General features: G+C 33.1%; 1 protein-coding gene across 1 annotated transcript in view; it reads right to left on the reverse strand.

Annotated features, from left to right (window-relative positions):
• Positions 1-14,224, reverse strand: part of PIK3C3 (phosphatidylinositol 3-kinase catalytic subunit type 3) — a 153,661-nt gene that overhangs the window by 86,083 nt on the left and 53,354 nt on the right. Inside the window, exons 6-9 of the mRNA XM_065889387.1 lie at positions 13,751-13,846; positions 11,066-11,137; positions 6,718-6,822; positions 5,820-5,912 (exon numbers count right to left, since the gene is read on the reverse strand). Coding sequence (XP_065745459.1) covers positions 5,820-5,912; positions 6,718-6,822; positions 11,066-11,137; positions 13,751-13,846 — 366 coding nt within the window. The remainder of the gene's footprint in view (positions 1-5,819; positions 5,913-6,717; positions 6,823-11,065; positions 11,138-13,750; positions 13,847-14,224) is intronic.

Consider the following 14,224-nt stretch of genomic DNA (forward strand, 5'->3'; position numbering starts at 1 on the left):
CTCACCACAATCCAAACCTGTGACTCTCATTAAGCTCTCATTGCCCCTCTATGCTTCAACCAAGCTAACCTATTTTATAATGACTGTCTAACTTCCATCTACAAGGAGTTCCTTCCTTCCTTATACTCTTCGCCAAAACTTTAGTGTCATCTTCTTTAAGGCCAGCTTGTCAAAATCTCAACTTTTCCAGGCAGTTTTCAGCAACTTTCAGCTCTCCTTTTAGTAGCTGCCTCAGTTTTACTATCTTCATTTAAATGATGCTCTTCTAACTACCAAATGCTTTTCTGGGGCATTCTTATGTCTACAACTGGAGTCTGCATCCCCCAAGGATAGCTATCCATTTCTTCTGCACCTCCTGCACACCATTTAGTGCAGTGCTCGCTCTCCATATAAAAACATGGACTGCCCTCCTAACTTATTCTATGCATTTATTTTTCACTTCCAAAATGTATTTCTAGACTGAATGTGGAAACAAAGCAATACTTCTTAAACAACTACAGTGAAAGCTTTGCCATTTCACAGTACATCAGTAGTCTTAATAGAAATGTGCAGGTATGTACTTATTATAAGCAAATCTTGCAGCAGGCCGATGTACTCAGTTCAGCAACCAAAACAATCTAACTCCCAGATTCTCAGATTTATAGATTTATTAGTAAGATTTACGGAATACACTGCTGCCAGGGAACTTAAGACACTGTACAAAGATTTCACAACTTGATAATGCTAAATGTTACAAATGTAAACAAGGAGATAATAGAATGAAGGAGGAAACAAGAAGAGTAATGAGAAAGAAAGGAAGTGTAACAATTTGAAGACAGCGATAATAATGATGATACTTAATCTCAGGTCCTTTAAAGATGATTTATTGACCTATGTAAAACAAAGGTACAGGATTCAAATGTAATTTTATCCCTAGAGCTTCCATAGATAGTATAGGCTTTAGACTAAGCCAAGGTGTTTGGGTTTAAATCTTAATTTCCAGCTCCGTCAATTATTACTGTGTCACATAGAGCACATTATTTAACTTTTAAGTGATCTATCTCATAAGGTCGTGGTAAAAATTAAATAAGTTAATGAATATAAATGCTTAAAACAGGATATATATATATATAATAAATAGTTGATAAATGTTAATTATTTCAGCTGTGATATTATTGTTGTTCTATTTTTGTTGTTGAGTCCAGCATCAAATGTTAACATTATTGTATGTATTACCATGTTTTATATTAATAGCAATAAATATTTTGTTAACCTCCTTTCTGATCTTAGAATCACTTCATTATTATCTCCTACTTTTAGAATCATGATCACATTTCAGAGTTGAAAACACTGTATTTATCATATATATTTCTAATATTAACTTCTACCAACTAAATTTTGGAAATTACTATAATGTTAAAGGAAAACCTGTTCTACTCAAGACACTTCTGACATCAAATGTGTGGGTTGTCCACATGAACCAATTCCCTAATTCTCTGCAGACACTGAGTGTTCTACAATTTAACTGAATTCTGACACTCAGTGCAGATTGCAGAGGTTAAGGGGTTAGTCTCATAAGACTGCTTGCCATTTCAGATGCCAAGAGCAAACACTGGATTCTCAGGTACCCATACTTCAGCCCAGCTTGGCTACAAACTGGGGGTTCCCATGACCCTTCCTCAGGCTCAATAATTTGCTATAATGGCACAAAGAATTCAGAGAAATATATTATAAAAGATATAAATGATATATCTTTTATTATAAAAGATATAATTTATTATAAAAGATATAAATGAATAACCAGGTGAAGAGGTACATTAGGCGAGGTCCGGAAGGGTCCCAAGCACAGGAGCTTCTGTCCCCATAGTTAGGAATGTGCCACCTTCCTGGCATATGGATGCATCACCAACCCAGAAGCTCTATAGGTTTTCATAGAGATTCCATAACGTAGACACAATTGATTAAATCATTAGCCATTCATGAGTTATTAATTCTATCCCCAGCCCCTTTACGACCTCTCCTCCTCCCTCCACAGAGGTCAAGGGTGGGGCTGAAAATTCCAACCCTCTAATCAGAGGTTTGGTTCTTTTGGCAATGAGCCCCACTCTCCAAGAGTCACCTCATTACTATAAATACAGGTATAGTTGAAAGGGGCTTATTATGAAAAACAAAAGTAACATCCTTACTACTCATGAAATTCCTAGGGTTTTAGAAACTCTGTGCCAGGAACCAGAGATGAAGACCAAATATATGATTTCTTATTATATCACCATATCACAGTTATTCTAATATTTTAAATTCAAAATATTCAAAAATGAAATATCTCCTTACTCTGCCCCTTCCACTTGCCATATTTCCTTATTTCAGTCACTCAGGCCTAATTCTTGGGAATTACCTCCAAGTCATTTTACACATTATCCTCCCCTTCCTTTGCTCTCCAATACAGCTCTCAAAATCCATACATAAGCCTCCTAATTATGTCTCTTTTTTCATTCTCAGCTCTGCTCCAATCCACCTGGTTCATCTTCCTTAAAACATCACTTACTTAGACACATTCTGTTTGCTTTAGGGGTTTCCTATTGCCAGTGATATCCAACTCCGAACCACAGAATTCAAGGCTCATTACAATCTGATTCCACCTTTTCTATTTAAAGAATGTTTCATACAAACTTTTCTGTCTCCTGAACCTAGCACTCGGCCTTATTCATGCTTTTCTTTCCCATGAAAAATGATCATCAAATAAGAATGACCATCAAAGTTTGTTCAAACTTCAAGACCAATCTTGGCTCTGTAAAACCTCCCTCATATCTTAGCACACTGATCTTGTTCTCCTTCACATCTCTACTATAGTAATTACCTAACTGTTTACTAATAAGATGGTGACCCTTTATCAGTTATTATCCTCTACTTCTCCATTTTGGTTTTCCCCAAAACAGTTTAATTTTAACAGTTTCCCCAAAACAGTTTTAATTTATATGAAATTTACAGGGACATAATACCTCGAAGCTCAGAGCCTTAAATAACTCTAGGCCAAGAGTTGATACCAAATGCTTGCTGAATTGAATTCATTTCTGCTATGGTTTGCCATCAACTTCTTGCCAGGAGGCACAAATATTATTTTCCTGATGTCACTGTCTCAGAAGCAGCCTCATAAGAGCATTCAGTGTGCATCACTATTACCTTCACCATTATGACTCTTCCTACTATTTTTGTTCCCTAAGCATAATGGAAAGGCATTAATATAACGGTTATTTTTTATTAACATTTTAATAAGAAAGGCCATTTACCATGTTAAAAGCTGAATATTTTTTTAAAGTTGAATTTAAAAAGTTACAATAGTCACATTTTGAGTTCTGCAAAGATGAGTCACTTTCTATATGCTATGGACCACAAAATTAAAAATACTTCATAAATTCAACTGATTTTGTTGGACAAACTTATTACTGTGAACTTTTCAGGTACAACATCAAGTCTAGACTAGAGGGCTTTTTATCCGAAATACTTAAGACAGGTCATTTAGAAAAAAATAGGTGGAAAGACCAAATTTATTATTATTTAAATTATTTATTTATTTAAAAAAATAAATAAGAAGTACAACTTTGTAAGAACCAATTTCCACCAACTTGTTTCCTGAGCACTGCTTTCTCTCTAGGAAATCTTTTCAGCCTTAGGGCTCAACTGTCAAATAACCTAAATCACAGTTCCTGAGAAACTGGCACTGAACAATTTCTTTTATAAATAAATTAAAGGACAATGGTACAGGAGTATTTATTTTCTACAAAACCCATTTTAAATTATTACAAAGATACAAATGTAGCTATTTTAATAATTCCTTTGGTCACTTCAAGACCAATATATATTTGGCTTTCTGAAAAGTGCTTCCTAAACAAAAAACAGTGTTCACTCTACTCTAGTGATCTTAAGAATCCTGTAATATGTCCTGAGAAGTGAAGTTTCATCACCTACCTTTCAAAAAGTTGAAATCAATTAGTTAAATGAAACTTGTCACACACTTTATATCACTTGAGCATTTTTTCTTTTACACATATCTAGAAGTAATTGAATTTCAGTGGGAAGTGACAACTTGTTAAAACAAAGTTTTCTTTGGAACCCTTTCTATCTAAGGGAGTTCTGCTTTGTAAATCTATTCTATGCTTCTTGAACCTATACATTCTAACACGTTTAATTCAATATCTTACTGCGTATTTTTAGACAGCACTGTGCTGCATTCAAGATGCAATTTCTGTGACCAACGTTATTCATTTAATAGAGTATCACGATACTAACTCAATCTTTTTATAGAACACAAAAATCATAAACCTGTGCTTCTGCTGATGAATCTTTCCTTCTTTGCAAGGATAAAGAGAATAACACTCAAAAGCTATAGCAAATTTAAAATTCCTCTCTCATTCTTGTTATAGATATAAAAGAGAATGGATATGATTCATCTACAAAGAATTTCCCAAGGCATGAATAAAAGATAAAGAAGAAAAGCTGAAGAGTTAAAGTGAGCTGTAACTGGATTTTTATCTTTACTTTAGAGACTAAAGGAAATACAATTGTTTCAGAAAAACAAGTTAACGAAGTAGCTAAAGACAATCTCATAAGATTGTAAACATTCATTCATTCATTCATTCTCACATAATTATATACCTGACAGATATTAATTTTCCTGATGCTTCTCTGTTTTGCCCACAACGCATTTCAGAATTCCTGTTACGGCATGCATGATGCTATATTTTCTGTATAATCCTCTTTTCTATGACTACCTTCTCTACTAACTCATAAATGTGAGCCTATCAAGAAGCAGCATTTATAAGCTTTGATTCTGCACAGGTTCCTTAATCTCTCTAAGACTCAGGTTTCCTCATCTGTAGAATAGTAACAATAATACCTATATTGTGGGGTTGTTGTGGGATATCAAATATCCCTGACACACAGTGGTTGCTTAATAAATGCTGGTTATTATTATTATACCTTAACAGTCTTTGAACCTATGTTCTAAGAATTTACTGACTATTTTATGAACTAGAAGAGACTTAACGTTCACTATAATTTAATGGACATATTAAATATGAGGAAACTAAAGCAGTCAAAAAGCTTCTTTGTGACAATAAATAGTAATAAATAGTAAGCCTCAAAACTAAGTCTCTACACTCAAGTCTAGTGCTTCATCCCAATTCTCTCTCTCCAGAAACTTTATCTACTCCATAGTTTCATTATGGAAAGCAAACGTCTAGTTCTGACCTAGCCTCTATCCTCATGCCAAGCTGGATGCCATTCCACCAACTCAATTTACCATTTCAAATTACATTTCTCATATTCTCTCTCTAGCCACATCTCCTCCAGAATTCTACAGTTCTTTAAATAACATAAATCTTTTGCCAGCCACCCAGGCTCAAAGAGGTCAGAAGAATGAAGATAAAGTGAGTCAACATTTACTCTGCACCTACTATGCATTAAGTACTCAACCAGGTTATTCATCTGTATTATCTCACCTGTGAAGGAGAGTTGTCATAATTAGAAAAACGAGGAAACAAACCTTCCAAAGCAACTTGCCTCACCTTACCCAGTAAGAATAAGTTGTAGTGCTGGAAACTGAGCCCAAGTCTCTCTGACTTAACCCATTCAGACATTGTCTATACATCAACAAATAGGTACATGTGTCTTTGTGTTTTAAATTTTTAAAAAATGGAGTAACAATATATATTACTCTATAAACCTTTCTTTTTTCAAGTTTGACAATAAGTCTGTATTTCTATGGCAGTTTTACTTCATTTTGCTCATTAGCAACAAAGTTTATAGATAATTTGATATATGAAAATACTCAAGAAACTCACTTTTTCTTGATTAGTAAGATAATATCTAAACTTCCATACAAGATCTTGTTCTTCATATGTAAGTTGCTTGGTTGGTGGATAACTCACAATAATCTACAACAAAGAAAAAAAAAAACTACTTTTGTCAAATAAAAAAAATCTTCCTATATATTTCATTTAAAATTTTTCATTCATTTAAATATATCTATAATTGAACTATTATAGAAGCAATGAGAATATACATGCAGCCAAGTAAGACTTAAATTTGCTGTATTTATCAGTTCAAAAAGTATATTAGAGTATAAGAGGAGAAAAAGATAAGATAAAAAAATGTCAAGTTCCATATTAAAAAAAGAAGTATGTAATTGCAGAGCTAACTTACCTCAATCAAAGACACAACAAATCCAAATAACAAAAGCTCCCCCCCACCACCAAACTACTGCATGCAAGATAGTCTCAAGGATTGTACAACACAGGGAATAGAGACAATAATTTGTAGTAACTGCAAATGGAAAGTAACCCTTAAAAATTGTATAAAACATTTTAAAAAAATAAAAATGAGGGGAAAAGTCCCCTCCCCCCAACACACACACAAGGAAAAGGAAAAGAAAAAAAAACACCCAAATGATAAACATTTCTCTTGTTAAGTCAGCAGAAGCTCAGGCAATGTATCTTAGGGCCAGTTTCTAAGAACACTATATCAAGAAAGCATATACTATTTGCAGTTCTGTCTCTAGGGCTAATATATTTCCTGAAAGCCCCCAAATGATATAAAACTACAGAAATGTGAAGTTGTTGAAATTACATAGGGTTCATTAACCTGTGTCTGAATCACTTTTAAGTGATGTGCTATCGCATCAGTTGCAACCAAAATACCCACTTAATTATTTTTAAATTAATATTTTATAAATTCTCTTACATTCAGTTGATCTCTTGTGGCAGCATTAGGCTTGAGGTCGTGGTCAGAAGGTCCACTTCTTAAACTCCGGGCAAGTTTGTGGTGTTTGCTCTCAACTAAATTTTCCTATAAATTATTTAAGAATATGAAGCAACAATGTAAATTTCACCAGTAAGCAGTTTCAACAGCCACTTAGAAATAGAAAAGTAAATAGTTACTTATTTAAGACCAGTTTATAATATTTAACATTTTATTTGTGTTACAACTTTAGTCTCCTATGTATCTTGTGGTGATAGGGAAAGTAAGCATGACTTATGCTTCACCAGGCGCACTTGAGCATGCCATTCCAGTTTCTTGTTCTAACTCTCCATTGTATTCAAGGTTTTATACCCTCTACCCACTCAAATGTTACCTTCACTCCAAAATCTCCCCTGGCAACTCAGATTAAAGCACTCCCGCTTCCTATGAGCTACTAGTGACTTCGTGATATAATTGTATTATCATCTTAGAGTTTAACTGCCAGTAGTAACTGAGGGCAGGGACAATGAATGACCAAAATGCTTAACCATTTTACCTATGGCCAAAATCATTAGTTTTGAACATACTGTCTTTGCTTAAGAGACTTTATTTTATTCACTTTTTCATGTGTGAATTGTCTGTTCATGTTTTTTTCCTAATTCGGTTTTTTGGTCCTTTATTCTTCAGTTTTTAAGAGTTCTTTACATATTAGATATTCAGTTCTTTGTCTGTGATGTATGTCACAAAGAGTTTCTCCCAGTTTGTCAATTGTCTTTTGACTTAACAGTGTTTTTGCCATGCAAATTTTTTAACATAGTCAAATTTATCAATCATTTCTTTTGTTGCTTCTGGATTTTGATTCAACGTTAGAAAGTCTTTCCCTACACTGACAGTAAAGTACTAGTAAGGTTTCATTTTATAATATTTAAATCCCTGATTCATTTGGAGTTTTTCCTTATGTATGGTGTGATGTGTGGATTTGATTTAATTTCATCTTTTTCCAAATGGCTCATTCCCCAACACTATGCTCCAGTGATGAAATGCCACCTTCGTCAATTTACATATGTACTTGGATCTATTTCTGGGATTTTTAGTCAGTTCTACCAGTCCATTTGCATATATACATGTACTAGTAACTGTAACTGTAGAGTCTGTTTTATTGTTTGATACAGTGATATACCAGCTTAGCGGCACTCAATGTTTGTTAAAATATATTCCTCTGTTTAGTTAATACTAAGGGCTACAAATTAAAATTTTTTAACATGGGGGTAAGGAGGGTAGCTTTTTTTCTTAATTTTTTGTTTTGTTTTTCCTTGATTGCATTTAAAACTAAAAATTGTTGACAGAGGTCCTAGATCTTTGTTTTTTAATTACAGCATCCATAATATTAAAACTGTAATTGTTGACGAGCGTTTTCTTTAGAAAAAAATACACTAAATATACAGACATCTCATTTACCTGACATTTTGGTAGGAGTTAATATGGTCCCAGTATGACAAAACTTGAATACTCTCAACCATTTTGAAGGTAACCATTAGTGTGTTTCAAATATCCAGAATGCAAAATACAATTTGATTTTATAATGAAAATTCAGTGTCAATTTCATTTTTATTTTTTAACATTTCTATTGGAGTATAATTGCTTTACAATGGTGTGTTAGTTTCTGCTTTATAACAAAGTGAATCAACTATACATATACATATATCCCGATATCTCTTCCCTCTTGCATCTCCCTCCCTCCCACCCTCCCTATCCCACCCTTCTAGCTGGTCACAAAGCACCGAGCTTAATCTCCCTGTGCTATGTGACTGCTTCCCACTAGCTATCCATTTTACATTTGGGAGTGTATATATGTCCATATATATATTAACAACTCTCTCACTTTGTCCCAGCATACTCTTCTCCCTCCCCTTGTCCTCAAGTCCATTCTCTAGTAGGTCTGCATCTTTATTCCCGTCTTGCCCCTAGGTTCTTCATGACCATTTTTTCTTTTTTTTTTTTGGATTCCATATATATGGGTTAGCATACGGTATTTGTTTTTCTCTTTCTGACTTACTTCACTCTGTATGATGGACTCTAGGTCCATCCACCTCGCTACAAATAACTCAATGTCGTTTCTTTTTATGGCTGAGTAAATTCCACTGTATATATGTGCCGCAACTTCTTTATCCATTCAGCTGTCGATGGACACTTATGTTGCTTCCATGTCCTGGCTATTGTAAATACAGCTGCAATGAACATTGTAGTACATAACTATTTTTGAATTATGGTTTTCTCAGGGTACATGCCTAGTAGTGGGACTGCTGGGTCATATGGTAGTTTTATTTTTAGTTGTTTTAAGGAACCTCCATATTGTTCTCCGTAGTGTCTGTATCAATTTACATTCCCACCATCAGTGTATGAGGGTTCCCTTTTCTCCACACCCTCTCCAGCATTTACTGTTTGTAGATTTCTTGATGGTGGCCATTCTGACCGGTGTGAGATGATATCGCATTGTAGTTTTGATTTGCATTTCTCTAATGATTAATGATGTTGAACATTCTTTCATGTGTTTGTTGACAATCTGTATATCTTCTTTGGAGAAATGTCTATTTAGGTCGTCTGCCCAATTTTGGATTGCGCTGTTTGTTTTCTTGATATTGAGCTGCATGAGCTGCTTGTAAATTTTGGAGATTAATCCTTTGTTGGTTGCTTCATTTGCAAATATTTTCTCCCATTCTGAGGGTTGTCTTTTGGTCTTGTTTATGGTTTCCTTTGCTGTGCAAAAGCTTTGAAGTTTCATTAGGTCCCATTTGTTTATTTTTGTTTTTATTTCCATTTCTCTAGCAGGTGGGTCAAAAAGGATCTTGCTCTGATTTATGCCACAGAGTGTTCTGCCTATGTTTTCCTCTACGAGTTTGATAGTGTCTGGCCTTATATTTAGGTCTTTAATCCATTTTGAATTTATTTTTGTGTATGGTGTTAGGGAGTGTTCTAATTTCATTCTTTTACATGTAGCTGTCCAGTTTTCCCAGCACCAGTTATTGAAGAGGCTGTCTTTTCTCCCTTATATATTCTTACCTCCTTTATCAAAGGTAAGGTGACCATATGTCCGTGGGTTTATCTCTGGTCTTTCTATCCTGTTCCATTGATCTATATTTCTGTCTTTGTGCCAGTACCATACTGTCTTGATTACTGTAACTTTGTAGTATAGTCTGAAGTCTGGGAGCCTGATTCCTCCAGCTCCATTTTTCTTTCTCAAGATTGCTTTGGCTATTCGGGGTCTTTTTTGTTTCCATACAAATTGTGAAATTTTTTGTTCTAGTTCTGTGAAAAATGCCAGTGATAGTTTGATAGGGATTGCATTGAATCTGGAGATTCCTTTGGGTAGTATAGTCATTTTCACAATGTTGATTCTTCCAATCCACGGTGTCAATTTTAGATCTGTTAACTTTATTTTATTATGCTAGGCATAGGATCTGTGAAGGTACTTAGGTGTTTGTTTCTAAGATTCCCGAGTGACCTTTGTTTTCTAACTTTTTATTCGCTTTTCCCCCCTATTTCTTCCTTTGATGTTAGGCCATCAGCCATTACTTCCTGCTCTAATGAACTGTATTTACTCCAGTCATCATGTTTTCATCTTCCCATGTACTACTTTTTATCTACTTTGTTCTGATTAGGAAGGTAATTAATCTAATTAGAAATGTATAAAATAAGGAGAAAATAGTTCAGAGTGATATACATGAATTCTAAGTGTAAATATCACAGTATCTATTATGTTGCTATAAGGATTTTTTGCCTGGAACTTTCTAAATCTGAAGTCATCAAATTAAATCTCTGCTGCAAAGTAGGAATTCTTCCTCTTCCTTATTCCTGAGAGCTATCATCTCAACAATCCAATGCAGTATATCAAAATCCTCCAAGACACCATAATCCAAATTGAATAGTTCTAGTAGCTACAATAATCTTCCCTGTTTTTCAACAAAATCAGTCTCCCTAAAATTTCCATCCATTAATCTTAGTGTTATCTTCTGGTATAAATAAATTTCCCTTCTGTTATGATGACAATCTTTCAAATACTTGTTACCCCAAGTCCTTCAAGACTGCATTCCATAGCTTTTTCAATAATTTAAACAAAATGGTTCCCCAACACTATACTATCTTGACCTTTTTTGAAGGTGTTAATATTTTTTGTAAAGATTCCATCTGAACCTGATTACATATATCAATAGCTGAAGTGAATTTATGAATCACTTTTAAATAACCAATGTAGTTACAGATATAGCTTTTAAAAACAAAGTGTATGATGTGGATCTAAATCATAATCATTCTGGAAAAAAGAATTTTCATAAGAAATTTGACAATGACTCACCATAGACATCTGAGGGTCAGGAACTTTCACTATCTCAAAGCTTGTTAAGATTGGAGATGACTCATCACCATCCTGGATTACAGCACAACAAGTTTAAAAAAAAAATTTTTTAACCAAATGGTTAAAACGTCATACATGATCATGTGCACTCTAATGTATTTTAATTTTTAATGAACATTGTTCCTCCCTTTAAAATATTATCTTCTTTCAACTATATTTTAAAATACATATCCATTTTTTACCTTTTGTTGCTGATAAAATATTTTGAGAAAAATAAACTCTAACAATAAAAACAATCTGTATTATAGTTTTTAGAGATATGAGGTCTGGAAATTAGTAGATTGTCTCTGTCCGGATTTTGTTTTAAACTTTGCTTACAATGACTGAGTCAAAATAGTATGTCCTAATTTTCAAACTTAGAACAAGAAACCAAAGAGTATAATTAAAATATGGCACAATGGATCTGTCACATCATTTGCAAAAACTACTAAGTGGATTTTGGTAATTTTTCAAATTATCACAATTAAGTTCCACTCAAATAAGTAGAATTTTAAATGTGGGTTAACATTACTCAAACTTACATACAACTAGAAACTCAGCAGCATTGCTTCTCAGGGGATACTTAACGCAATGCAAATTTGAATAGCAAGAATTAATCCATCAATTCTTAAGAAATAAATCTGTCTTATTTTGTTGGTATTATCATTTTTGAAGAATTTTGGCTTTTACTTTTATCCAATTCAGGCAAGAAAGGTAATTCTGCATAATAAATATCACTGCATACATCCTGGAAAAGGATAAACTAATTAAGGTTGAAATTAATTTCCTCACAACTGTACACCTAGCATCAAGTTTTTCTGTCAATTTCCAAATGCTAGCATATTTTCAATTTTAGATATGAACAACAAAATCAGGAGAGACTGAAAGAAGGGAAGTATTGTGACTTTAGGTTTAGTAATTGAGTCCTAGAAAAAAACACAAATTCCCACAGCCATTGTTTAACAAGCTGGTTCTCAGTCACAACATCAGAAAACACATTTATCAGCCCAACTGTGACAAGTAATCTTCACTAAGGCTATCTGTCACAAAAGGTGACAAGAAAGTCTATTTCCATTAGATTCAATACACTGGCCTAGCAATCTTTACACTAAGTGGAAATATGACAGGGTAGGTAGACAGGCATTAATTTATGGGCAATTTTCAAGAAGCAGTAGAAAGTGGTCAAGAACCTTTTCAAAAATACTTGAAATTCTTCTAATTTCTATTCTGTTATTATTTCATCTATCAACAAAGCTGTCTTTCAAAAGATCCTTCAAGTCTCTAATGATTGAAAGTACCATCACCATTAGCATGTTTCTGCAATATAAACTCCATATAGGAAGGAAATATTGCTTTTAATGAAATTACATATAGTAAAAATGTAAAAAGTGATTTTATTAAGATGTATTGGTAACAAAACAATTTCACTCCCCTACATTTCCCTTTTTAATGTAGTTTTTCTAATGAATTAGCAAACAATATTAAATAGTCTATGTTCTTATCTATTTTTCTCCCAGAGAGTACTATTTATAAAATAAAAAGCTGAAACAAGTTAACTTTTCCTAACCTTTTACTTTAGGAAGGGGTACAAGCTAAAGGGAAAAATACATTAACTTGAAAAGTACCAGAAAAATGATCACAGATTAACTATATAAACCCTAAACCTTCATTATGAAAACATCTTTCAAATAGTAATTTAATAGTTATAAAACATATATTTTTAAAAAATCACTTGTGACAACTTTAACAAATAAAACTAATGTGTAAAGGTAATTTAAAAGTGCTGCTTCTAATGAACAAATAAACTGCATATAGCTTAGCTCTATGCTAGAAGAAATATTATTCTATTATGCCATGTATCGAAAGTCTGTCCTCATTCACACTGATTCTGATTCGCACTGTCCTCATAAGCACTTGTCTCAGTACTTCCAAAATAACAGAAGGTACCTAATTTATGTGGTTTTGAACTATGCATACTATTATTTCTGTAGTACTAAAATGAAGACCCATAAATAAGCATTTAAGGCACAGATATTTTTCAAGTAGCTAGATATCAAATATACAACTACTTTCTTTTGGTAATGAACAGACCAGAGCAAATTCATAACTTCATATTCATTACCACACAGCCTACTGATAACATGGTTTTCTTAATTCTGCATATATTATATAAATGAACATTTATAAGTTATTTCATAAGCATACTTATGTTGAATTGTTACATATACAATTCCAACACATTACATACACACTCAAATAACAAACATACCCTTACCATTCAATAGCCTACCACATAAAACATATGATTCCCTCTTTCTACTTTTCAAATGGACACTAATTGTTAATGAAGCTACTGCTTTAATGTCTTACTTGCCAATTTACAGAACAATTAATCAAAAAGTTTTTAATCTCTTGCATATTTATTGAATTCTATAACCCAGAACTGCATTACATGAGTGATCAGCTTTTGTAATCTTGTTGTAGCTATATGATTTGATTTGTGTATATACAAACAGCTGCTGCTGACAGCTGTCTGCTGCCATTCTGCAGCCAAAGAATTCATCCCAGCAGGAAAAACGGTAAATTGTTTTTAATGTTTCCCCTCCCTTCTACTTTAGAGACCATAAACAGTTCCAAGGAAAATACCTTTTCATAATAAACAATACCATATTCCTTATCATCACACTTGACACATCGAAACTCAACCATCAAGTACATGAAATTAGAACTTCGTTTTTCACTCTAAAAGAAAAAAACAAGATTTTTTATGAAAAATGATTTTCTTCAACATCAGTTTGTATCGTTATTCCCAATTCAGTAATACATGGATTCTATCAAATATAATTTAAAATGTAACAAATTTTTATTTCATTATTATAAATGCACTGTTTTACACAGCACTACTATTTCATTATATATAGCACTACTGTTTTATCCAGAAGTATCTACTACTCACTTATAACTCCCTCCTCAAACTTAATGACATTTTTGGTTTATTCAGTAGTATGAATTCTATTATATAACATTTTAAAGGTATTTCATATACATTTGCAGGAGAATTATTTTATTTTAAAAAATTTGTATTTCTAATAATTTTAAGCAAAGAACAGTTCACCCTTA

The sequence above is a fragment of the Phocoena phocoena genome, chromosome 13, assembly GCF_963924675.1.
Source record: "Phocoena phocoena chromosome 13, mPhoPho1.1, whole genome shotgun sequence".
NCBI classification, from domain to species: domain Eukaryota; kingdom Metazoa; phylum Chordata; class Mammalia; order Artiodactyla; family Phocoenidae; genus Phocoena; species Phocoena phocoena.